The sequence below is a fragment of the Amblyraja radiata genome, chromosome 32 (genome assembly GCF_010909765.2).
Source record: "Amblyraja radiata isolate CabotCenter1 chromosome 32, sAmbRad1.1.pri, whole genome shotgun sequence".
Classification (NCBI taxonomy): domain Eukaryota; kingdom Metazoa; phylum Chordata; class Chondrichthyes; order Rajiformes; family Rajidae; genus Amblyraja; species Amblyraja radiata.
This window is the reverse complement of record NC_045987.1, coordinates 20773904-20800675: the sequence shown is the minus strand read 5'-3', so window position 1 is coordinate 20800675 and position 26772 is coordinate 20773904. Positions and strand designations below refer to the sequence as shown.

Sequence of the window (26772 nt, the reverse complement as noted above, 5' to 3'; positions counted from 1 at the left end):
GAAACAAAAATTAGAATGAAGTCCGTGACAGATGCTTTTTTTGAAAGGGGGATGTTAAATCCTAAATTTCCTTTGTAAACGTTGGTAACATTCCACTATTACATTTTAAAATATTATTTTTTAACTTTGAAGCAGAAATTTACCAACTCTCAACCAAACGTTGTATTTCAAACAGGCAAAATGGCACATGTTCCATGGATTCACTGAGATGAATGCGGGGAATGGAAATAATCTGCTACGTACACAGATAACAAGATTCTTTCTTATAGAATTAATTGCAATCTAATTGTGAACTATTTAACATACCCCCCCAACTCCATTGAATAACGTAATCCACCAACGTCATTCTAGCTCGGACCAATCCAAGCCTGGTTTCCCTCACAATATGGAGTTGTTTAGAAAATCCATGTCACCTTCTGTCGGCGAGTCTGAATGGTAATTTCAGCTCCCAGTTTTGGGATAATTGCAGAAGGTGTTTACAGTTGAAGCTGGGCGCTCCCCAAACTCACAGCGTTATGCATTATGGCGACTTCCTTGCACGAAGACGGGCAGGTTTGGATTCATGAAAGGGCCTTCGGAGTACTTTACCTGAATTGGGTAACTTGCAGTGTCCAAGTTCTTGTAACGTTTCAGTTATTTCAGTCCTCAGACTGGAATATATGAAATAATGCAAAACAAATGTGTGTGGGACACAACAGCAAAAGGGGAAACGGTTGCAGATATGACTATGAAAGTGCCCAATAAAACCAAATGTTACCTTTCTGGTCCACTGAGATAGACCCCTGAACTCTGGATGGTCATTGAGGTATACCTGCAAACCTATAATGAACTCAAGAGGTATACAGATACTGAGATATTTCTATTCCCTTCAATCACACACTGCAATATTTCAATGTCCAAAACCTTCTTTGCTTTGTGTTTTGTTTTATAACCTTTAGCACAACTTTATTGAAGCTGACCTTTCACTGTGACATTTCAAAAGGCTCATGAACTTCCAGTGCACCAGATAGACAAGTGGTAAGAGTTGACCTCATAAATCTGAATTGAATGCAGATGCAGTCCATAGTGTGTTTATAAGACAGTATATTAAGGCACATGACAGTCTTTGAAAACTTAGAACTACACATAAATCCTAGCCAACTTTATTTCATGGTTCGTTTTTTTGAATTCATTGCCTTGATCAGTCCACAAAACTGTACAGTTACACAAGAGGGAATCCAACTCAACTCTGCAAAGTTTGTCCGTAGCAGAATGTAAACTTTTTTTTTTCTCCCGATTTGCTTTTTCTGTTTTTCGGTACAGATCCATAGTGCTGTTAGTCAGTTGTACAAAGCATCTATTAAAAATACAGTTGTAATTAAACTAAGATTTTCCTCTTCTCCGTGGGAGTCGTGTAAAAGAGTTCTCAGAAAAGGTTTGTGAGAGTAGTTTGTGTGGGGCTTCGCGAGTCGGGCGCTTCAAGGCTGCCAGGCACTGACGTTAAAACGGATGTCACGGTTGGCATAGAAGGATTAGTCAAGTCAGTTAATGTCGTGGAGGTGCTCGAAGGGCTAAGAGAGGCGTTGGAGATTTCCGATGCCGGGCCGGACGGCGTTCCTGCTTGCAGCGACGTGCCATCAGACGCTTTGTCACCCCCTGCATTTTCCTGCCGTAAAAGATTCCTCCTGAATTTTGCTCTTGCATTTTGGAACCACACCTGCAAACCAATTTGACGTAATATTGTACCAGTTTTTAACCCACATAGCGAGCTTAACGTCAGTAACGCGATCACAACAGAAAGTCATCTGCTACTTGCCTTAGAAATAATACTTTAGTGTTTGATCAGCTTTAGACTATGGAGATACAGCGTGGAAACAGGCCCTTCAGCCCATCGAGTCCATGCCAACCAGCGATCCCTGTACACTAACAATATTCTACATACTAGGGACAATTTGCAATTAACCTACAAACCCTGTACGTCTTTGGAGTGTGGGAGGAAACCGGAGCACCAACGTGGTCTCAGGGAGAATGTACAAACTCTATACAATCAGCACCCATAGTCAGTATGGAACCCAGGTCTCTGGTGCTGCAAGGCAGCAGCTCTACCCTATAACAACCTGAATTACCTTTTCTCTCGGTTTAACCAAATACGATGTCATTAAGGACCTACCTCGGTATTGTAGGACTTTGTGAGGTTTTTTTTTCTAAAAGAAAGGGAGCAATTTGTGAGGCATTCTAAACATTCGTCTGATTTTGTCGAGGAACAAATCCTGAAGTGGAAGGGATTATATTAACACAGAAAACTGTTTAAAGAGATTTAAACATCCCATGATTGCAATAAGAGTCAAGCATGCAAACAATAGTTTTAAAAAGAATGCAATTTTAAATATTTATTACGACGCATCCATTTGTTTAAGTTGATTTTTCAGACTTGGTAGAAATCAGAGGTTCACCAAGTGTCCTGCATTCTCAACTTTAAAATGAACTGTTGACAAATTTATAGATTTTCTATGTTTGATTTTATTAATATTTTTTACCATTAGAAATGTTGGCTTCAAACAACATTCCAATATAACAACGTTCCCATATTTAATGTTTCTTTTGGTTAGATTGTGCATATTCATTGGCAAGTTTCTATATATATGTTACCTACCTAAAAGTTAAAATTAAGTATTTAAACCAACCGCGAAATGTGAGGCGGTACAGAAATCTCCCTGTGTAGTAAGGAACCGTAGATGATGGTTTAAACTGAAGATAAACACAAAATGCTGGAGTAACTCAGCAGGACAGGCAGCATCTCTGGAGAGAAGGAAAGGGTGGCTTTTCGGGTGTAGAAGGGTCTCGACCCGAAACGTCACCCATTCCTTCTCTCCACAGACGCTGCCTGTCCCACTGAGTTACTCCAGCATTTTGTGTCTATCTATAGAAATCTCCCTGTTCCATTCAAGCAAGCCTCCAGGACGATTTGAAATCACACCAGAACACATGAATCAAGGAATATATCCCCTCCATGCCTTAAAAGTTATCTGTTTGCCTTTGATGCTGCTTGAGGCAGTCCAGTGACAAATGATAATGAATTATTATGTCAAACGTCGATATGAGTAACCTGCTGCCTCCCTCACTAAGTATGAATGACTGCAGTCTCCAGAGAATGACTGGAAAATATCTCCATGTGGATGGCACGTGTGAATTATATACATGTGTTTTATGCCAAATTAATTTGGTGCAAGGCGCACTCCCTGATGGATTGATGTTATGCGCTAGAGTTTACAGAACAAATTTTTGCCCCAAGCTAATCCCAAGATAAAAAAAGTTGTTAATCTACATGTCACAGCATCTCCCAATGCCTGTGAACTGAGGGTGTTTTAGAAAGGCGTCCAGCAATTCCATCCACAGTGCACTTTGTAAACAGAAAAGAGGTTAGGGGTACAATGAATTCTACTGCACCGCCATGTGAAACACAAAGTTGCCCCTCTAATAGATGGCCCACCATGTAAATGCCATGTAAGTTTCCGTTGCAAGTGCTTTGTGCGAGGATAGAAATGCAGAAATGCAGTACACGGGCGAAGAGACAAACATCCGTGCATGACAGGGTAATTAAATCTTTCAGGCAACACATTTTGCAACAAAGAAAGTAAATGTGCCCATATGTACAAAAGCCTTGTGTTAGTCCAGTCTTTGAAGATATGCTTAGTGGTGGTATTTGATGGTAATAAATGTATACTGAGTTTCAAAACCCTAGGTATTATCGTTATAGTTGTCACGGCATCATATTGAGGTGCTGTGGATAACTGCTCCATTCTTGCCCACAGGGCAATTACTGCCTTTGATTGTGGGACTCCCACTGGGCCTAGCTGGGAGAACTTCCACATAAACTTCTGTACACTGTATATACGTCTGTACTATGGAGTATAGTCTGGTTAGCTGAGAGATAGAGCATAGAAACATGTCCTTCCACCCACCAAGTCCACGCTGACCATTGATCACTAGTTCTATCGAGTCCCACTTTCGCATCCACTCCCTACACAATAGGGTCAATTTTACAGGGGCCAATGAGCCTCCAAACACGCTCGTCTTTGGAAAGTGACAGGAGATCGGAGCGCCCGGAGGAAACCTGCACGGTCACAGGGAGAACAAGCAAACTCCACACAGAGAGCACCTGAGGTTAGGATAAAACCCGTGTCCATGGCACTTTGAGGCAGCAGCTCTACCAGCTTCACCAATGTGCCAGCGTAAGAGTGGGCATGTACCCCGTGTAGGAATAACTATCTCTCCCTCTGGGGAAGGAGATTATTGAATGAGTGCATCCACACAGTTAGAAAAAGCACATAGGTGCCCCATGTTATATGATTACACTGTTTGAGTTCTTGAATTATAATATTATACTTTATAGTGTAAATACAAGGGTTTTATTCGGCATTGATCAGGAACATCCCAACGCACAATCTTTCCTGGTCTTTTCCAATACAAAAAACCAAGTGAGTGCAAAAGGATACAGAGTGCTGGAGCAACGCAGTGGGTCAGGCAGCATCTCTGAAGAACATGAATAGATATCATTTTGAGTCGAGGACTCTTTTCAAGGTCATGACCTGAAATATCACCTATCCATGTTCTCCAGAGATGTTGCCAGGCCCACTGAGTTACTTCAGCAGTTTGTGTCCGTTTGTGCAAACCAGCTTCTGCAGTTTCTTGTTTCTACTCTCTAAATCATGGTGGTTTTTGGGGGGTTTTGCACAGGGATTGAATTTCTAACGGACCTGGCAGTATCATCTTTTTTACACGTGATCTGAATTTGGTAGAAGCCGGGCAGCACGGTGACGCAGCGGTAGAGTTGTTGCCTTACAGCGCTTGCAGCGCCGGAGACCCGAGTTGGATCTCGACTATGGGTGCCGTCTGTACGGAGTTTGCACGTTCTCCCCGTGACCCGCGTGGGTTTTCTCCGATTTCTTTGGTTCCCTCCCACACTCCAAAGACGTACAGGTGTGTAGGTAAATTGGCTTGGTATAAGTGTAAATTGTCCCTAGCGTGTGTAGGATAGTGTTAGTGTGCGGGGGTCGCTGGTCGGTGCGGTCTCGGTGGGCCAATGGGCCTGTTACCGCGTTGTATCTCTAATCTAAACCACACTAAACTGCTGTCATTTAAAGTCACCACAGAGCTTCCAACCACCTTGTGAGAGACACTGTATAGGAAGGTGAACTAGATCGATGTTCAACACCCAATAGCAGGATTAGTGAAAGAATGGGAAATGCTATTTTAAAACTAAGGGAACAATGCTGGGTTTGTATGGTACCAGAGACAAACGGGCATGGCTGGCATTTGTTGCTTCAGCTGCTCAATAAATTGGTGTCATTGTGGTGCCATCATCATCCGAACTCTCTTGACCTCTCCGACCACCTTCCCAGACAGTGCTCACTGCTCACTGCCATCAGACAATGACCATGGACAGAGAGCAACCACTGAAGCAAACCAGAAGGTGAGCCCCCAATAGTGATCGAGTCTGCAACATCCCCCCCACCATCCCACCTCCCTGCCCAAAATAAAACTCTACTCTCATCTAAAGGAACCAATCCAAAGGTCTTTGCAATTTACACTTTAGACTTCAGAGATACAGGGTGGAAACAGGGCCTTTGGCCCACCGAGTCCGCACCGATATTGATCACCCCGTTCACTAACACTATTCTACACACTAGGGACAATTTACAATTTACCAAAGCCCATTAACCTGCAAACCTGTACGTCTTTGGAGTGTGGACGGAAACCGGAGAAAATCCACGCGGTCACGGGGAGAGCGTACAAACTCGATACAGACAGCACCCGTAGTCAGGATCGAACCCAGGTCTCGGGCGCTGTAAGACAGCAACTCTACCGCTGCACCATTGTGCCATCCAAAAACAAAATGATGTTATGTTTTGTTTGTAAGAGTATGGTTCTGATGCTCAGATGGGAGATTAATGGTTAAGTTACTGGTTTAATACATGGGTTCGGATTATTGATTCAGTTGCACGAGCATTAGACCCCACCACTGCAGCAGCTGGGATGTTTAGAAAAAAGCTATTAAGTGAATTTGAAATTTGGGAACTGAGGAACGAGCGTGGAGCCAAATACTCTCAGAGATACTTAAGAAGCATTCTGGACAAGCCTGTAAATTGCCGATGTATGCCGAACAAGCCAGCATTTATTTTGAGAGGACTCGAATATAAAAATAGGGATGTAATGCAGAGACTTTATCAGCCACGGGTCAGGCCGCATTGGGAATATTGTGAGCAGTTTTTGGCACCATATCTAAGGAAGGATATGCCGGCCTTGGAGATGGTCCAGAGGAGGTTTACAGGAATGATCCCAGGAATAATTGGGTTAACATATGATGGGCGTTTCACGCACTGGGCCTGTACTCGCTGAAGTTTAGAAGAATGAGGTGGGACCTCATTGAAACTTAATGAACAGTGAGAAGCTTGGATAGAGTGGAGAGTCTAAGACCAGAGTCCATAGCCTCAGAATTAAAGGATGTACTTTAGAAAGGAGATGAGGGCGGTGAATTTGCAAAATTTGTTGCCAGGGACAGCTGTGCTGGCCAAGTCATTGGGTGTTTTTAAGGCAGCGATTGACATATTCTTAATTAATAAGGGTATCAGGGGTTATGGGGAGAAGGCAGGAGAATGGGGTTAGGAGGGAGAGATAGATCTACCATGATTGAATGGTGGAGTAGACTTGATGGGATATGGCCTAATTCTGCTCCTATACCTTATGAACAAGTGCTGGTGAATGGTACAGGGTTAATTAACCCGCAAACCCGCACATCTTTGAGATGTGGGAGGATACCAGAGTACTCGGAGGAAACCCAGGTGGTCGCAGGGAGAACGTGCAAGCTCCACACAGATAGCACCCTTGGTCAGGATCTAACCCAGGTCTTTGGCGCTGGTAGGAAGCAGTTCAACCAGCTGCGCAGGGCAGGCTGAGCTCACATCCCAAATCCAAGAGCTAGCATGGACTCAACAGGCTGAATGGTCTCCCTCTCCTATGTCACAGTCCCACAATAGTGATTCTAATTGTAACACATGCTCCATGAAGGGGGGCACGGTGGCGCAGTGGTAGAGCTGCTGCCTTACAGCACCAGAGACAAGGGTTCCATCCCCACAACGGGTGCTGTCCGTACGGAGTTTGTACGTTCTCCCTGTGACCACGTGGTTTATCTCCGGCTTCTCCGGTCACCTCCGACTCTCCAAAGACGTGCAGGTTTGTAGGTTAATTGGCTTCAGTAAAAATTGCAAATTGTCCCTAGTGTGTAGGATAGTGCGAGTGTACGGGATGATCGCTGGTCGGTGTGGACGCAGTGGGCCAAAGGGTCTGTTTCCGCGCTGTATCTCTAAACCAAACCAAACTTGTTCGACAAATGAGTGGTTGGACCAAATCACGGTTTCCTGCTCCATTCACAACGGCATCCAGTGTGAGGTGGTGTTAGATTAAAGCGTGAATGTGATCATTTTACTTTAAATAGCAATATGAGGCAGGGAGGATAAGAAGAGAGATTGCCTGAGCAACATAATTTGAAAAGGGGCTCAACTGATGTCCGGTGAGTCAGGCAGCATCTACAAAGGGAGAAAGAGTCAATGCTTCAGCTGAATGATCCTTCATCAGAACTGAAGCATTAACACCAAGCTGGTAGAGCTGCTGTGGCATGGAGCCAGAGACCCGGGTTCAACCCTGACTTGGTGCTGTCTATGTGGAGTTTGCACACTCTCCCTGTGACTACATGGGTTTCCACCGGGTGCTCCAGTTTCGTCCCGCATCAAAAGACGTGCGGGTTTGTAGGTTAATTGGCCTCGGTACATTATTTCCTAGGATTGGATGCGAAAGTGGGATAACTTAGAACTAGTGTGATCAGGGCGGCACGGAGGCGCAGCGGTAGAGTTACTGCCTTACAGCGCCAGAGACCCAGGTTCAATCCTGACTATGGGTGCTGTCTGTACAGAGTTTGTAAGTTCTCCCGGTGGCCCCATGGGATTTCTCCGGGTGCTCCGGTTACCTCTCGCATTCCAAAGACGTACTGGTTCGTAGGTTAATTGGCTTCGGTTAACAAAAAAATTGTAAATTGTCCCTAGCGTGTAGGATAATGCTGGTCGCCGCGGACTCGGTGGGCCGAAGGGCCTATTTGAATGCCGTGTCTCTAAACTAAACTAAAGGAAACTAAGGTGATCGACAGTCGGCATAGACTCTGTGGACAGAAGCGCTTGGTTTACATGCTGTGTCTTTAAACTAAACTAAACTAAATTCTGGCGTTCCCTCCACAAATGCTGCCTGACCCGCTGAGCATTTTCCGCAGAGCTGTTTGCTTACATTTTCTGATTTGCAGAACTTCCGACATTTAACTGAAGAGAGATCTTCTTACCTGCAAGACGCGCTTTGTCAGCCCGGTTTTCTGTGCTAGTTGCTTGAGGTCCTTCGCATCGGGGTTGTGATTTATGGCAAAATAAGACTTCATGGTCCTCAGCTGATGATGTTTGAACGAGGTGCGCATGCGTTTTGTCTTCTGCGTGGGCGGGTACTGCTGCTCTCTGTCCAAGTGTTCACCATCATTTTCATTACAACTCAATGCTACAAAATATTAGGAAGATTTACTGTAAATTTAAGAAGAAATTTTGAATAAGTGTGACTATTGGCTAAAAATGCATCCCTCTGATGATTCAATAGAATCAGTGTTCTCTGCACCTTGTACTTGGAGAAGTTCCCACTTTGTGAATGCAGGAAGATGCCCTTAGTTTGGTGATTAGTTTTCACTTGGGAGGCATCTCGAATGGGTCAAATATAACGCAGAGCGAAAACTCAATGAAAGAAGGGCCGGTTTTGGAAATGGGCAGGAAAATAGGTTCTGGGTCACCCAGCGCTTTACTGGAAGGATATGGAGGCTTTGGAGAGGTTGTAGAAGTGGTTTGCCAAGATCTATAAAGAAATGTCCTGACCTGAAACGTCACCCATCCATGTTCTGCTGAGATGCTGCCTGACCCTCTGAGTTACTCCAGCAGCCTGTGTGTTCCATATCCATACAGAAATGTCATGTATCCATTCCTTCCACTGAAGCTGCCTGACCCACTGATTCTAGCCTCCTTGTGTCTCCATTTTTACCAGGATGGTGCCTGGATTGGAGAGTATTAAATACAAGCAGAGGTTGGACAAACTGGGATTGTTTTCCCTGGAACATCATAGGCTGTGTGACAATCGATTGAGTTTAGTTTAGTTTAGTTTACAGTGCAGAAGCAGGCCCTTACACTACTTCTATCCTTCACATTAGGGGCAATTTACAGTTAAGTCAACTAACCTACAAACCTGCAAATTTTTGGAATGTGGGAAGAAACCAGAGCACCCAGAGGAAACCCACGCGGTTCCAGGGAGAATGTACAAACTCTGTACAGACGGCACCCATGGTCAGGATCGAACCCGGGTCTCTGGCGCTGTAATGCAGCAACTCTACCACTGTGCCACAAGGTCCATTAGAAGTTAATAAAATTCCAAGAGCCTTGGACAGGGTAGAGAGGGTCTTTTTTTTCAGGATGCAAACGTCAAAATATTAGAGGGCATCGCTTCAAGGTGAGAGTGGGAAGGGTTATAGGAGATATGCCGGGCAAGTTTATTACAGGGAGTGATAGATGTCTGGAACACACTGCCATGGGGAGTTGGTAGAAGCAGATACAATGGCGGAGTATCGCAAGGTGGCACAGTGGTGCAGCGGTAGAGTTGCTGCCTTACAGTGCCAGAGCCCCGGGCTCGATAATATGGATAAAGAACCAACCCAACTCTGGCACCAGAGACACAAGGAACTGCAGAAGCTGGTTTACAAAAAAAAAAAACACAACGTGCTGGAGTAACTCAGCAGGACAGGCTGCATGGAGACATGGATAGGCGACCTTTGGGGTTGGACCCTTCTTCGAAGAGTTTGAAGGGTTTACACGCCGGGTTCAGTTGCTATGGAGTTGGGGAGGGTCATGTTATGGGGAGGTGGGGTGAGGGCGCTGTGAATCAAAGCTTGAGCAGTGTTGTTGGGACCATCGTGGAGTTGCTCCTCTCTCAGTCCGATACTGCTGATCAACCCGGTGCCCATCTCCCGACTGATCTGAATGAACCAGGATGTTAATTCGCTCACTGATGCAACGGTGTCGTGAGCAAGCTCCGCCCTATCCAAGCTAGGCTCTGGCCCCAGAAACCACCTTCTAATTATTAATTGCGAGGCGTCTGGTGAGTATTTCGAGCCAGAACCAGTGACGCCCGAAGCTTCCAAAATAGCAAACCACACGGAGGCCGAGAAATCAGTGAAAAGGATCGTTCAAGAAATGGCTTTGAAGAACTGTCCTGCAAACCAGGAGGCACAGAAAGTAGGAGAAACAGGAGGAGGAACAGAGCTACAACACAAGGGCAGCACGGTGGCGCAGCGGTAGAGCTCTTGCTTTACAGCGCCAGAGACCTGGGTTCGATCCCGACTACAGATGCTGTCTGTACGGAGTTTGTACGCTCTCTCCGAGATCGTCTGTTTCCTCCCACACTCCAAAGACGTATATGTTTGTAGGTTAATTGGCTTGTTATAAATGTAAATTGTCCCTAGTGCATGTAGGTTAGTGCTAGTGTGCGGGGATCACTGGTCGGCTTGGACTCAGTGGGTCGAAGGGCCTGTTTCCGCGCTGTATCTCTAAACTAAACTAAACAAGCCTGCCCCACCATTCAATCAGTTCCATGTTAACTTCCACTCCTATTCTGTACCGGTTCCTCAAAACTTACAATTCCTTGATCTTCCAACAATGTAACTGCTTCCTCTTTCAATCCCTTTCCATCCAGCTCCCACCACCCTCTGAGGCAGAGACTTGCAAAGATTCACCATTTGTACACAGTAACTTCCACACATCTCGGTTTTAAATGATCGTCCCTCGAATCTTGTATCTCTGTCCCCCTCGTTCGTGAATCTCACACTGGTTCAAACATCTCAACATCTATCAGTGATGCCCCCTGAAGATCTCATGTCTCAATAAGATTGTCCGTCATTCTCCGAGGCATAGATAGGGTGGACAGTCAGAACCTTCTCTCCAAGATGGAAATGTCAAAGGATAGAGGGCATAGCTTTAAGGTGAGAGGGCCAAAGTTTAAAGAAGATATGCGGGGCAAGTTTTATTTTACGCGGAGGGTTGTGGATGCCTGGAATCTGCTGTCAATGGTGGCGGATGCAATGGGAACATTTACAAGGCTTTCCGATGGACACATGGATATGCAGGGAATGGAGGGATATGGATCATGTGCGGACAGAGGAAACAAGTATAACTCAGCATCATGTTTGGCACGGACATTGTGGGCCGAAGGGCCTGTTCCAGCGCTGACCCATCCTCAGTCCCATATTCTACGTTAAACTCCAGAGAATATAGAACATGCTTTGTCAAAGGACTGAATAACTCTGCCAGCATGCTGCTTGCCAACTTAATCAAACTATGGTACGCCAGTATTTTCACCCCGCTAAGCACAGAAGAACCAAATTAAGTCGCTCTTTAAAAGAAACATTTCTGAATATGAAGGTAGACAAAAGTGCTGAAGAAACTCAGCGGGTGCAGCAGCATCTATGGAGCGAAGGAAATAGGCAATGTTTCGGGCTGAAACCCTTCTTCAGGCCCAATCCTTCACTCCATAGATGCTGCTGCACCCGCTGAGTTTCTCCAGCACTTTTGTCTACCTTCGATTTTCCAGCATCTGCAGTTCCTTCTTAAACATTTCTGAATATGATATGCATTGTATCTTAATATTTCAATCTGGTTGGTGTTCTAGCAAATTACAGAATGGGTCAGCCCTGTGGCGCAGTGGTAATCTTGCTGCCTCACAGCGCCAGAAACCCGGGGTCGATCCTGATGATGGTTGCTGTGTGTACAGAGTTTGTACCTTCTCCCCGTGACCGCATATGCTTTCTCCAGGTGCTCCGGATTCCTCCCACACTCCAAAGACGTACAGGTTTGTAGGTTATTTGGCTTTGGTAAAAATTATAAATTGTCCCTAATGTGTAGGATAATGTTAGTGTACGGGGTGATCGCTGGTCAGCGCGGGCTCGGCGGGCCGACGGGCCTGTTTCCGTGCTGTATCTCTAAACTAAACTAAACTAAACGTGGTCTAAATCACAGTTTACTGCTCCATTCACAATAGCATCATGAATGAGAAGGAGTTAGATTAAAGCGTGAATGTGATAATTCTACTTTAAATAGCAATATGAGGTGGGGAAGAAGGTTGGCGTGGACTCAGTTGGCTGAAGGGTGCGTTTCTGCGCTGTATCTCTAAAGACTAAAGTCTAGAACAGTGTTTGCTTATGGGGGACGTAACATTGAAATGAAGTATTTAAGAAGGAACTGCAGATGCTGGAAAATTGAAGGTACACAAAAATGCTGGAGAAACTTAGCGGGTGCAGCAGCATCTATGGAGCGAAGGAAATAGGCAACGTTTCGGGCCGAAACCCAGTCTGAAGAAGGGTTTTGGCCCGAAACTTTGCCTATTTCCTTCGCTCCATAGATGCTGCTGCACCCGCTGAGTTTCTCCAGCATTTCTGTGTACCATTGAAATGAAGTATCTCTCTTGATGGAGCCCTTGAATCATATTTGCAGCTTTAGAATAAAGGAGTATCATTTCTAAAATGTTATAATAAGTGATTTAAACGCTACATTTAGTTTAAATCTGGCTAAAAATGACCCAGAGAAGGTGCCGGCGAAGCTGCAGCAAGTAAGAATTGCATTGTTCATTGTCATTTGCCTGATGCAAATGACAATGAAAGACTCATGGCTCCTTGCCCCACCAAATAATGCAGGTATTGTCTTTGTTCATGGTGTCGCATAGCTTGTTATGTGCATGTGACAGCGGCTATGTATTAGCAATTGTGAAGTAATTGGAGACGGGGAGCTATTAATTCAAGTCCCACCACGACACTTAATTTCAGTTAATAAAATAAATCTGATATTGAAAAGCCCGGCATTAAATCGTGGCCAGCCCACAGCGATGAGAAGTCTGTGTTGTTCTGGTCACCGCACCACAGGAAGACACCAGACAGGGGTGGCGGACGAGATTTACGAGGATCATGCCAGGGCTGGTGGATTATCCAGCGATGCTGAGAGACAGGTCTGGTTGTGGCCATTTCCTCTGGGACTGAGAGGAGCTGGAACTGAGATGTTAATTAAGTGTAAGAGGCCTAAACAGGAAGGGCCTGCTTCCCGTGGTAGAAGATCAATAATCAGGAGGCTTGATTAACGTTAATTGGAGGAAGGATCAGACAAGAGATGAGGAATTATTTCTTCAGCTGAAGAGGACGGAGGTCTGAGAGTCATTGCCTGAGGGGATGGTGGAGGCAGGCAAGTGGCCATATTTAATGGGGTAGCATTGAAGATCAAGGACCTGCTGGGTTTAGGACCAGGAGCCAGGTAGCAAGAGGCACCTGAACTGTTCCACCTTTAGACCAGACTTTAGAGATACAGTATGGAAACGGGCCCTTCGGCCCACCGAGTCTGCGCCGACCAGCAATCACCCCATACACTACCACTATCCTACACACTAGGGACAATTTTAAAATTTTACAGAAGCCAATTGACCTATAAATCTGCACGTCTTTGGAGTGTGGGAGGAAACCGGGGCACCCGGAGAAAACCCACGCGGTCACGGGGAGAAGATGCAAGCTCTGTATAAACAGCACCTGTGGTCAGGATCGAACCCGGGACTCTGGCGCTGTAAGGCAGCACCTCTACCGTTGCGCCACCGTGCCTGCCTTAGTCACTGACTCCTCCTGTGCTGTATATTCCAACACGTTTATTTTTCAGTTCTGCAGCCCCCCATTGTAAATTTGACTCCACATCTTCACAAAATGTTATAAACCTCAATAAGACTATCATCCGGTTTGGATATAGTCATGGTCATCCCGCATGGAAACAGGCCCTTCAGCCCACTGGGTCTGTGCTGGCCATCAATCCCTTTTTTTCCTCATCGCATTTCCACCGTGTCCCCCTGATACTGCTGCTCATCTTCACTCTCCTGGCAACTTACACCAGCCCATTGTGACCATGGCAGCTGAAGGTGGAAGAGTTGACAACTGCATCATTGTCTGAAGAAAGCTCCCAATCTGAGACGTCACCTATCCATGTTACTCCAGTGTTGCAGCCTGACCAGCTGAGTTTCTCCAGCACTTTCTGTCTTTTTGTATAAATCATTGCAAAGTCCTACTGATCTTCTGGAGTCTGGTGGGATGGAGAGCTGTTCCCCTCTGGACACACAGCAATGTGGTCAACACCTAACGGCCTTCTCAGGAGCAGGTCGAGGTGGGCCCTAAATGTGGACCTTATCGTCCCGTGAAACAGTCGGCATAAACAAACGTGCCTCCAGAGTTAAATGCACTCGGGTATCCCCAGCCGCCTAGAACTTGCATTGAAAAGACCAAAGTTTAGAAGGATGAAGGGACACCTCATTGAAACTTATCAAATAGTGAAAGTCCTGGAAAGAGTGGATGTGGAGAGGATGTTTCCACCAGTTGGAGAGTCTGGGACTAGAGGGCATAGCCTCAGAATTAAAGGGCGTACCTTTAGGCAAGAGATGAGCAGGAATTTCTTTAGCCAGTGGATGGTGAATCTGTGTAATTCATTGCCACAGACGGCTGTGGAGGCCAAGTCAGTGGGTATTTTTAAGGTGGAGGTTGGCAGATTCTTGGGTTATGGGGAGAAGGCAGGAGAATGGGGCTGAGAGGGAAAGATAGATCAGCCATGATTGAATGGCAGAGTAGACCTGATGGGCCGAATGGCCCGATTCTGTTCCAATAACTTATGAAAAGCATTAAAACATGACTCCACTTTAATTTAAGAGTTCCATAGAAACAAGCTCAATGATGATATTTTGGCCTCTGAATCAGAAAGTCCCATGGAGTGGTCCACGGAACCGGGATGATATCCGCAGGCAACCTTGTCCCCGGATGTGAGTGAGACACAAAGTGCCGGAGGAATTCAACAGGTCAGGCAGCATCTGCAGAGGGAATGGACAGAGTATGTTTCGGGTCGGGAACCTTCCTCAGACTGAAGAAACAACCCATCAGTACCTATCACTCCGCTCTTTCCCAAATGAATCATCCCTCTGACAGAAGCTGAAGAAGGGTCCTTACCCAAACGTCACCTGTCCAAACGTCACCTGTCCAAACGTCACCTGTCCAAACGTCACCTGACCATACCCTCCACAGATGCTGCCCGACCCACTGAGTTACTCTAGCATTTTGTGTCCATCTGCAGTTACTTGTGTCTTCTGGCTACTTTCTCCAGAGCAGGGGTTGCTATATCCATGAAACTCTCCCTCTGATTATCTATGTCCACCACATTAGATCTTCACAAAAATCTCTCAAACATAGTTTAGTTTCATTTAGTTTAGCGATACAGTGTGGAAACAGGCCCAAGTGTCAACCAACCAACAATCACTCAGTCACACTAGTTCTATGTCATCCCAGTTTCACATCCTGCACATTAGCAGCAGCTTGCAGAAGGCCATTAACCTACAAGCCTGCGCATCTTCGGAATGTGGGACCTGGAGAAAACCCACGCGGTCACAGGGAGGACGTACAAACGTACAGTCAGCACCCGTGGTCAGGATCCAACCCTAATCTGCACTTCCTGCATGTGATCCATATCCCTCCAAACCTGCATATCCATGTGCCTATCCAAAAGCCTCTTAAACAACACTATCGTATCTGCCTCCACCACCACCCCCACAATGCGTTCCAGGCCCCCATCACACTCTGTGTAACAAAACATCTCCCACGCATCTCTTTTCAGCTTCGTCCCTCTCACTTTAAATCCGTGCCCATTCTTATTTGATGTGTCCATGCTGGGATAGGATAAAGGTGCTGGATATCTGTGTCTCTCAACATTTTATTAATATCTATCAGGTCTCCCCTCAGCCTTAGAATCCCCTGAAAAAAAACAATCCCATATGCTAAAAAAAATTAAGTTTGCGAAGGAATTTGATGGCACTTGGACACGGATGTTGACATATTTTGATGTACTAGTTCTTATGGAAGTTGCACCTTGCAACAGTGGAAGAGCAAGTGGCATTCTATGGGGATGGAGGTGGTCATTAATGCTCACAGCTCCCAGTGTAAAGAGTGGGCATTCGCAGGCTACGGGGGCTTGCATGCCCTACGTCTGTCCGATACAAGAGAGCATCTGATGTGCTTTACCATTCATTGCTCAACACTACAGAGTAGCACAGCTGCGAGAGCTGCTGCCTCACAGAGCCAGAGGCCAGGATTCAATCCTGATCTCAAGAGTCAAGAGTGTTTTATTGTCATACGTCCCAAACAGAACAATGAAATTCTCACTTGCAGCAGCACAACATAATATGTAAACATAGTACACCGTAAACAATACATTCAGTATATATATATATATATGTATGTATAATGTGTGTGCGTGTGTGTGTGTGTGCGTATGTGTGCATGTGTGTGTGTGTATGTATATATGAGTGTATGTGTGTGTGTTGAGAGCTATTTTGGAGGTTGTTGTGTTTAATAGCCTGATTTAATAGCCTCATCGCCCAGCCTGCCAGTGTTTAAAAGGCTGTAGGGAAGAAGCTAAATATTTGTGAAAAATGTTGCCGCTTTATTTTCTCTCCCTTTAACCACTTGGTTTCCTTCCTGGTGCTTTAGTTTCCTCCCACATCCCAAAGACGTGCGGGTTTGTGGGTTAATCGGGTCTTTGTAAATTGCCCCGAGTGTGTGGGGAGTGGGTGGGAAAGTGAGATAACCGAGACTACAGTGAATGGGTGATCGAGGGTCAGCGTGAACACGGTGAGCCAAAGGGCCTGTTTCGTTGCTGTATCTCTAAACTAAATTAAACTAGTGCTGAACTTCTGCCAGTTTGCACTGCTTCTGCACCGCACCTTCACCTCCACACCACATGATGGAAACATGTTGAAGGAAGGGGAAGGACTGGACAGTCAACAATACAGATTGTTGACGTTTTGGGCATGGCAGGGGAATGTTAGAAGGGCTTTGCAAGTGTTGATGCAGAAATCGATGACTGCAACAAGGAAGGAGGATTTGCTGGGAGGCCCACCACATGTAGAAGCATCGTGACGCTTTGCATCGTGGCCTGGTAGGGTAACTGTAAAGCACAGGAAGTCCAGAGACTGCAGAGTGATGGACTCAGCCCAGTACATCACAGGCATAGTCCACCCCACCATTGAAAGAATCTACATGAGCGGAGTCTACTCGAGCGGCACGGTGGCACAGCAGTAGAGTTGCTGCCTCATAGCGCCAGAGACCCGGGTTCGATCCTGATGATGGGTGCTGTCTGTACGGTGTTTGTACGTTGCCCCCGTGACCACATGGGTTTTCTCCAAGTGCTCCGGTTTCCTCCCACATTCCCAAGATGAGAAGGTCCGTAAGTTCATTTGCTTCTGTAAATTGTCCCTGGAGGACCTGTTTCAGCGCTGTATCTCGAAAACTAAAAACTAAAACTAAAAACTACAGAAGGCACTGACTCAAGACGGCAGCATCTTTCATCAGTGATCGGCACCATCCTGGCCGTGCCCTCTTCTCACTGCTTCCATCGGGCCTGAAGTCACACACCATCAGGTTCAGGAACAGCTACATTCCCATAACAATCAGGTTCCTGAACCGACCTGTACAACCTCCCTAAATTACTGAACACTATGGCTCACGTCTTCCACTACCTTCAACTTGTTTTCTAAATGTGTTTGACACTAATGTGTTATTTTTGTGCAGTCTTTATCTTTTGACTGTCTTGCAGAATTTATATGAATTTATGTATGATTTATATTTTCGTTGTCTGAGTCCACGTGCCCATAATGCAGCTCCAAATAAGATGTTCATGGTACCTGCACCTCACCATCTATATGACAATAATCTCAACTTGACTTGAAATTAGGCCGTACAGATAAGAGTTCAGCAACAAAAAGAGGGCAATCCTATTTTGGAGGGGGGGGGGGGGGGGGTCACTAAAGACTTCCTGACAGTCAGAGTACATACAAGGATAACTCTTGCACAGACTTGGATTGTTTTCCCTGGAACATCGGAGGTTGAGGGGAGACCTGTTTGAAGTAAATGCAATTATGAGAAGCATTGACAGGGTTTTTTTTTTTCAGAGGATTGAATCTTTTTAGGAGGATAAAAATGTCAAAGGCTGTTAAATGTTAAATAGCTTTAAGATGAGAGGAGAAAAGTTTAAAGTAGACTAGAACAAGTGTCAACGGGAAGCCTGGTCCCCCAACGTAACACGTTCCCCAACGCAATATTCCACCGCTCACCCATAGCCCCCATGGGAGGCCTGGTCCCCCACTCACCCATAGCCCCCACGGGAGGCCTGGTCCCCCACTCACCCATAGCCCCCATGGGAGGCCTGGTCCCAAAGACGTGCGGGTTTGTGGGTTAATCGGGTCTTTGTAAATTGCCCCGAGTGTGTGGGGAGTGGGTGGGAAAGTGGGATAACAGAGACTACAGTGAATGGGTGATCGAGGGTCCCCCACTCACCCATAGCCCCCATGGGAGGCCTGGTCCCCCACTCACCCATAGCCCCCACGGGAGGCCTGGTCCTCCAACGCGTCTTTTTTTGTTTACACACAGAGAGTCATGAGGGCCTGGAATATACTGCCACGGGTAGTGGCGTGGATACAATAATGGTGTTTAAGTGTCTTTTAAATAAGCATATGGATGAGCAGGAAATGGAGGGAAATGGATCACGTGCAGGCAGTCAAGAGTTGGTCTTGACATTGTGTTCAGCACAGACATTGTGGGCCGAAGGGCCTGTTTCTGTGCTGTACAGTTCTACATGTGGACAATTCACAGAATAATTTCTGAGTATTAGGGCGTGGTGGCAGAGCGGTAGAGTTGCTGCCTGACAGCGCCAAAGACCCGAGATCAATAGTACATTCTCTCTGTGACCAAATGGGGTTTCTCCAGCTGCTCAGCTTTCCTCCCACACTCCAAAGATGTACAGGTGTGTGGGTGAATTGGCTTTTGTGAGTTATAGATTGTCCCTTGTGTGTAGGATGGTGCTAGTGTACGAGGTGATCGCTGGTCAGCACGGACTCGGTGGGCCGTAGGGTCTGTTTCCACGCTGCAAGTCTAAAGTCTAAAGCAAAGTAGTTGTCCACTTTAGAGTGAAAGATAAAGAGGGGGTGGAATTGTTAAAATGCATCCAGAACTGTCAGGACCAGAACACAGACAGCGTGATGAGAGGAGGTTTCATACTGGCCCTTATGCAAGGGATGTAGCCAGGAAATTGTTCAGTGTCGATGGGAGAGCATTCTGGAGATAGTGAAGTGCGAATGAAGACGCTGGATTTGGATTTCCACAGAATAGAGGAGGCTGAAAAAGCACCTGATTGAGGTGTGTACCAGGATAGGTAATGTGGAGAACAGGAAACTCTCCCCTGTAGCAGAGGTATCTAAACCTAAAGGGCACAGGTATAGGGCGAGAGGTAATAGGTATCGAGGGGATCTGGCGCATTGACTGAGTGTATGATGGAGTTTCATGACACCAAGGAAGTATTTGGACAGGTAAATTAATCACCAAGGTCGAAGGCTATGGACAAGTGCTGATAAATGGGACTAATGTAGATAGGTTGTTGATGGGCCAAAGGGTATATCCCTGTGCCACATATTTCTGATACAACTGTGAGTCTTAACTATGATAACTATAAATATGTATAACTCCGATTCATCTTTAGAACACACTTTAATATTACGCATCTCTTTTCCTCGTCTTCTAATCAACATGTGGACAGATACGCCAAACATGTAACGCCTCGGCTACTTTAACAGATTGTATCACATGTAGCTTTTCTATCTGTTCAATGGTCGTAGAGTGATACGGAAACAGACCCTTCGACCCACTGAGTCTGTGCCAACCCGTCCTGATCTATTTTATTCCCATCAAACTCCCTCTCACATTCTACCACCAGGGGCAATGTAAGAGGCCACTTAACCAACGATTCTTCGCATCTTTGGGATGTGGGAGGGAAGGCACACAGCAACAGGGAGAACTAGCAAACTTCAGAGACTGATAGATTCTTGATTAGGACGGGTGTCAGGGGTAATGGCAGCAGAATGGGGTTGGGAGGGAGAGATAGATCAGACATGATTGAACGGCGGGGTAGACTTGATGGGCCGAAATAACTGCTCCAATAACTTATGAACATGAACAAACACCACACACAGAGAGCACTAGAGGTCAGGATTTGACGCTGGGGCACTGGACATGTAAGACAGCAGCACTACCCGCTGCAACGCGCTTCTGCTTGTGTTAAAAATACTTGCGTTGGAAAATTAATCTTAATAAGAGGGCACGCTTAGTAGATTTCAATGCTTGTACCCAATGTCTTTTGGCTTAAACAGTCACAGAAGAGGTCCGATCTATTATCTTTTATTTCCCAGTGATAATCTAAGCTTCAGTGCTCCCTGCATTTGCAAAGGCATTTGTTTCTCCTCCCTACCCACACAGACATTGATATGCTTTGTTCTGTTAATGCATTTTATATATTTCCAGGTTAAATTTTATGCTTTACACCCGAGGTCCCAACACTATTGTGACAAACCCTACGCCAAGGGATATTTATTAAAATGCACAATTGTCGGAAGGTGGGCGATGATGAGTCATAAATCGACCCCAGTGGTGGAGTTGATCCGAGGTTGGGACCCATTTGTAACAAAGACTGAGAATATTATCTCAGAACAGAAGAACGATTTGGGGAGATAGTTTGCGAACAACAGCCTGGAAGCGAAGAGGAACAGCAGAGAAGTGCCGTTTTTAACTGGACTAATGACCTGCTAGCCGGGACTAATGATCCAAACATGAGTTCAAATCCCAGCAGGGCAGCGAGGGGACTTTCGTGCAGGTAATTAAATAAAGCAAGAATTTTAAAAAGGTCAGCATTGGCAATGATGACCATAAAACTACAGAAATGTTGGAAACCCCATGTGGATGACTAGTCTCCTTCAGGGGAAGGAACCTTCTGCTTTTACCCACGTCTGGGCCTGTACGTGACATTAAACCCACAGCAATACGAGCGACTCGTTCAGAAACTATGCAGTTTGGGGAAAGAAAAACCAGGGACAGAGCTAGCAAATGACAAGTTCATCAGTAACATCCGCATCCTGCGATAACGACTTTCAAACAAATGGGTTTTGTTTCAGTTGCTGTAGAGGTGGGCATAGAGAACTTTGAGTCCAAATGTTAGGAGTATACAGAAATGTCGAGCACAGTTCACAAACGGCCCACCCAACCCTCCCATCAGTGGGCGTATCTGGAGATCCAGCATTGCCCTCATTAGCCACCTCGAAGCTTCCTGAACCAGAATGGAAGCAAGCATTCCTCGAACCCCGGGAGTATAGACACGTGATTACACTAAGTTAGGACAAAACTCGGACAAGGGCGAGTTATGAAGAGGGGGGGGGGGGGGCGCACTGTTAAAACAATGCTCAACTAACACTCATTCACTATCACACGGGGGGGGGGGTGTTGGCCAGTATTTGAAAGCCTGAAAACTGTAACATCCAGGTTCAGGAGCAGCTTCTTCCTCACAACTATCAGGCTATTAAACATCAAAGATAGACACAAAATGCTGGAGTAACTCAGCAGGACAGGCAGCATCCACCAAATAAGCTCTGAACTATGTAGACTGGGGAGCATTGTACTTGGATTTGCACTATTATTATTAGTATATTTATACACACATATATATATATATATACACACATATACATAAACATACATATACATATACACACATATACACACATATACATATATATACACATACATATATATAGGTATAGATATAGATATAGATATACATATATATAGTTTGTTATCTGTTTTACAGAGTGCCATGTTTACACATCAGTTGTGCTGCAGCAAATAAGAATTTAATTGTTCAGTATCGGGACGTATGACATTAAAACTCTTGACTCAAAAGACTGAGTATTTGCTGCATTTTCTAGTTAATTTTATAATTTCTCTGCCTGGTTACGTTCCTGCGTCAATCACTCCTAAATTTCTTTAAATCGAATAGACCTCCGCAATAAAAGTATCTCCATCAGATGCTCCGGGCACTCCAGGTCTCCAGGCTTATTCTGATCTACTTGCTCAGAACAACTCCTGAAGCTACCTTGTCACCGTGTTTTCCCCCAGCACATCATTAGGAACCCAGGAAGACAATGTGTTGGAGAATATTATGCTTCTGTGTGGCATTATGTTCTGGCAAGTCATGGTTTACAGCACCAATCACCACTCTTGCCCTTAACTGTCACAGGCAGAAGCCAGAGGAAAGGAAAAAGTCGGCCATGGAAATTTACGCAAGTTGCACGACTGGTCTGGCCTGAAACTGACCTCGACCGTAATGTTATGTAGTCAGTGACTACTGGCATTCAGTCCACGCATCATGTGCATTGTATCACAGCCGGGCCAAGACATACCAGCACCTTGCATGGATGTGCTGTACACCAGAAACCAAAGAGCCACTGTTCTGAAATACATTTCACACGACGGAGTTCCGAAAAAGAGTCCTCACCTTACATTTACAGTCAAGGAAGGTTGAAATTATTCCTTACAGTCAAGGCATAATTGCCATATGAAGAACAACTATTTGTGCCATTACATTACTTCATAAAATTAAATAATTATCTTGTCAGTATTTTCAGATCTTGTTTCGCAATTTAGTTTTGCCTAAATATTGCCATTTTCTCTCCAAAATATAGAAAATGACAAGATGGTGTGAATGTTTGTCATCTTATTTCACTGTTTAGATTTATTTCTATAGCCATAGAATGTTGCTGTACATTCTTTGGAGACTGGTCTTTAAGATAGGCCTATCATCATATTCAATAAAGGCTACTTTTGCATGTTTGGTGCTGTATTATTACTGAGATTTATTTTCAGACTAGTCCAACCACATAAGCAAACTCTCAATCAAACATCACCAGCAAGAACAACACAAAGTGGATATTTACAGCCGGGAGGAGATTGCATTTGCTTGCCTCGTTCATTGTCCAGTGGAAAGTGTTAAGGTTCGCGGCGCTAGTCACCAGACCGCCTCCAGGGGGAGGCATTGGTCCAGACTCAGTGGCCACATGCACCAGCCTTAACTAACTTTTCACCAGCAACACCAACGATGCAACATAATTAAAGTCTCTGTGGCAGTTAGTAGTGAGAGGTCGGCTAAATAATTTTTTTAAATCTCTCAGTTGCCAGGCGCCGTTGCATTTTTTACTCTTCGACTTTCCCTCACATTGGACGGGTCTGAGTGGTAAAATTCAGATGGTAAAATTCTACAACGAATGTTGAGAAATTGAACGTGGTCTATCCACGGTGTGATGATGCTCCCGTTTACGGGCTGCGTTGGGAAAGCAGTGGAGGTGGTGGAGTGGAGGGGGCTTCTTCTAGTCACAACTGCTTGGCTAGTAGCGCAGCCACTAATGTGAATTGGTGTCAGGAACGATTAATAAGATACAACCTTTATATATTTCCAAAAATCAAATACTTGTTGACTTTACCCTTGCACTAGGAAGGGGCAGTTTAACCGCGATGTCGCCGCTTTCAAGCAGATAAATTCCAGAAACGATTGCTACTCTCGGGTTCGCCCGCCTGAAAACAAAAAACAACCCCTAATGCTGTTGCAAGTATTTATTTACAAGCCTGCCTCACGTTAACCTGACGATTCACACAATACAAAAAGCAGTATTTACACAGCATATCCAGGTTTCAAATTCTCCGATCTGACTGGATTTTCCGATGTAATCCAATTTTTAAAAGATTTCAGGGATTCCAAAACCCATGTTGCCGTTCACGTTCGCATTTGGCCGTGATCTGTTCCACGACTTCAGATCAATTTCCTTCAATTAAAATCCACTAATCAGTGTCAGCTCTGTATTAAGGCTTTGGGGAATAGATGTAAAAAATCCGGCGCCAGACACCAGCCAATGATCCAAAGAGAATACGGAGCTGGGAAGAGCAGTTCAGATTGACTGGATCGCCATTGCTGGGAGACTGATTCTAATAATTTCTTCCAAGACGAAAAGAAAATCTATTTAGTAAATAATAAACGTAAGTGGTGAGAAATTAAGCAAATCGCTCTTTTTTGTCTTCTCTCCTAATGTCTTTGTTGTAAATGGTTCTTTCTCTCTCTCTCTCTCTCTCTCTCCCAAATTAAACAACTGGTGTTTTTTCTCTTCATTCAGAGGATTGCAAGCCCCGTTTCATGTATAACAACAAAGTGTTTAGTAACGGGAACGTGTAATTAGTAGGCAATAGACTCAATTAGCATAACTGACCAGTGCTGCGTGAAGTGGCTCAGATAATGAGTTAACCATGAATATATTGACAAATTTTATTATCTGTGTTTTCCTCGCTATCTTGGGGAAATATGTTTTATAGAGCGAGAGAGAGAGAGAGAGAGAGAGGTTTATATTTTAACGGAGTAGGTTTTAACAGAAGAATCCCAATTGTAATTCATAAATTTCAAAGCACCACGCGGACGATAATTAACAAATGGGCAATACTGTAGAATAAAACAAATAATCGGTACTCAAACGATTTTAAACACTAGAATTTCCCCCACAAAGAGCGGCCCGACAGATGTGTATTGTAAAAAAAAAAAACAGGCGTCATTGTAAACTCTGGGAGGACTTGGGGAGTACAGTCACTCGAGGGAACTCGAGGTTTGATTCGATTGCTAGCTAGACCCGCTATTTACTCCCTTTGCCGCTGCCAACATAAATGGTGCCGAACGGGAATGAATATCAACATCTGTATGGTTATTATTGTTTTCGGCATCGTTTTCGCAACTTGCAGGTGGCTAGAAATAAAAACCATTGCCTAAAACGGGTTGTGTGTTATTTTTTTCAACAATGCAATATTTTCATTTGTAAAACCTGTTTTCTGTTGTTTTGCTTGGAAATGTGTGTTCTAAGAGAGGCAGCGTTTGGCCGTTCCAGCAAAATCAAAACACGGTTACTATTCAATCCACAACTAGCAATGCAATTTTGAACCAAATAATTGCAATTTCTTAAATTATAAATGTAAACGGCTGCTAGAAACGGGGCCCTATCATAAAGATGGGAATGACATTTCGAAAAAAAGATAATCTTCAAAGATAGACACAAAAAGCAGGAGTTACTCAGAGTGAAGTTTTCTTCGGGATTGTTTGACTCGCTGGGAAACGGCGAGGGGAGTGGGGGGGGGTGGGGTATTTGTTTTGTACAGGTGTTCCGTTTCAAGCCAAACCCGTGTTCCACAAGATTTCACTCATTGATTGTACTGACCGCGAAACACTGGAGGTCTCGGGAAAAAAATGGTCCCCTGCCCCCACCCTATTCGACTGATGAGCAGAAAATGGGAGAATAAAAGAGAAATCCTGGCAAAGAAAGGCGCCTGGAGACCCAGGATATGTCTGACCTGCTACCCACTTGTCAGTGTCGATCCTTCTCTGAAACCTGCTCACAGTCCCCACCCTCCCACCCCAACTTTCTAAAGAGCCAAGTACAATGTGGCAAAAAGTCTCCAGTAAACTCCCGGAGTCATTGAAAGCGAATCAATGGCGGGGAGACTTCTATTGCAATCATTGCAAAGGATTCCATGAATTTGGACCTCGGCCTGTGCAGATCGCCCGCCCGAGTCACCTTCAGGGGTGCAAGTACACGGTGCGTTGTATTAAATGGAAGTGTCCATTGAAATGTGGATTGAGACATTTGCCAACTATAGTCGAATATATTAAGTCCTGCAAAGATTGTTTACGCTTTCCATGGCAATCACAACACAAACACAAACAATGTTGCATCCGGAATTTTTGGAATTGGGAAAGAGGGGGGAGGGGGGATGTGAGTCGGGGTGATGAAGGTAGAAAAGGCTCCCATTATAAAAAGCAGTCAAGAGGACTGTCCTATCCAGCGGTTTCCAAAACTAAGGCAGATATGTGAGTAGCGAGCGGCATTTGAGTACGACACCAGTACGCCATACACGAGCTCGCCTCCTTACCCCCCCCCCCCCCCCTCCCCCCCTCCCACACACACACAACTCACCCCTCAGAACGCCCATAAGCTTGGAGGGGGATCTAACTTTGAAACCCCTTCCAGTTCATCATATTTCGTTATATCTTGACACCCTCCACCACACAAAATGCCTGAGAAACTCAGCGGGTCAGGCAGCATCTATGGAGGGAAATAGACAGGCAACGTTTCGGGTCGGGGCCCCTTTTCAGACCCTTCACAAATGCTGCCCGGGCCCGCTGAGTTCCTCCGGCACTTTGTGGTTCGCTGCAGATTCCAGCATCAGCAGTTATTTCTGCCACGGCAGAAGATCGGCGAGGGGGGGCTTCAGCATGTAACCTTATCACCAGTGTAAGCCTCTTGAACGAATGGCGCCCTTTTATACAGGAGCAGGACAAATGCACTCACACCGACACTGCGCGCTGGCATATCTCACCAACGTCCTCCAACTAGTGTCAGGGGGCTGGAGGGGATTGAGTGAGAGAACCCAGAGGGCACGACTTTCACTTCAATCGTCTCCTTCACAAAGCACACGGTGCTGGGGGAACTCAGCGGGCCAGTTAGCAACTGTGGAGGGAGTAGCCAGACTGAAGAAGGAAGGGGTCCTCGACTCGACGGAAAATTCGCCTGTCCAATCCCGCTGAGTCCTTCCAGCACTGTGAGCTTGGCTGAAGATCCCAACCGCCTCGTGTGTCGCCGCCGTCACGTACACATTCCCCCTGCCGTTTTGGCTCAAGGCGAGTGTTTAAAGTTAGTACTGTGTGT

The 26772-nt window shown here is 45.4% G+C and overlaps 1 protein-coding gene across 6 annotated transcripts in view; it reads right to left on the bottom strand.

Moving 5' to 3' along the window:
• Positions 1-1056: 1056 nt before the first annotated feature.
• lhx2 (LIM homeobox 2) overlaps positions 1057-26772 on the bottom strand; it is a 48463-nt gene continuing 22747 nt past the window's right edge. For all 6 annotated transcript variants that reach the window (XM_033049367.1, XM_033049368.1, XM_033049370.1 and 3 more), the window contains exons 4-5: positions 8366-8571; positions 1057-1696 (exon numbers count right to left, since the gene is read on the bottom strand). In XM_033049367.1, the coding sequence (XP_032905258.1) occupies positions 1406-1696; positions 8366-8571 (497 nt within the window). In that variant the 3' untranslated portion in view covers positions 1057-1405. The remainder of the gene's footprint in view (positions 1697-8365; positions 8572-26772) is intronic.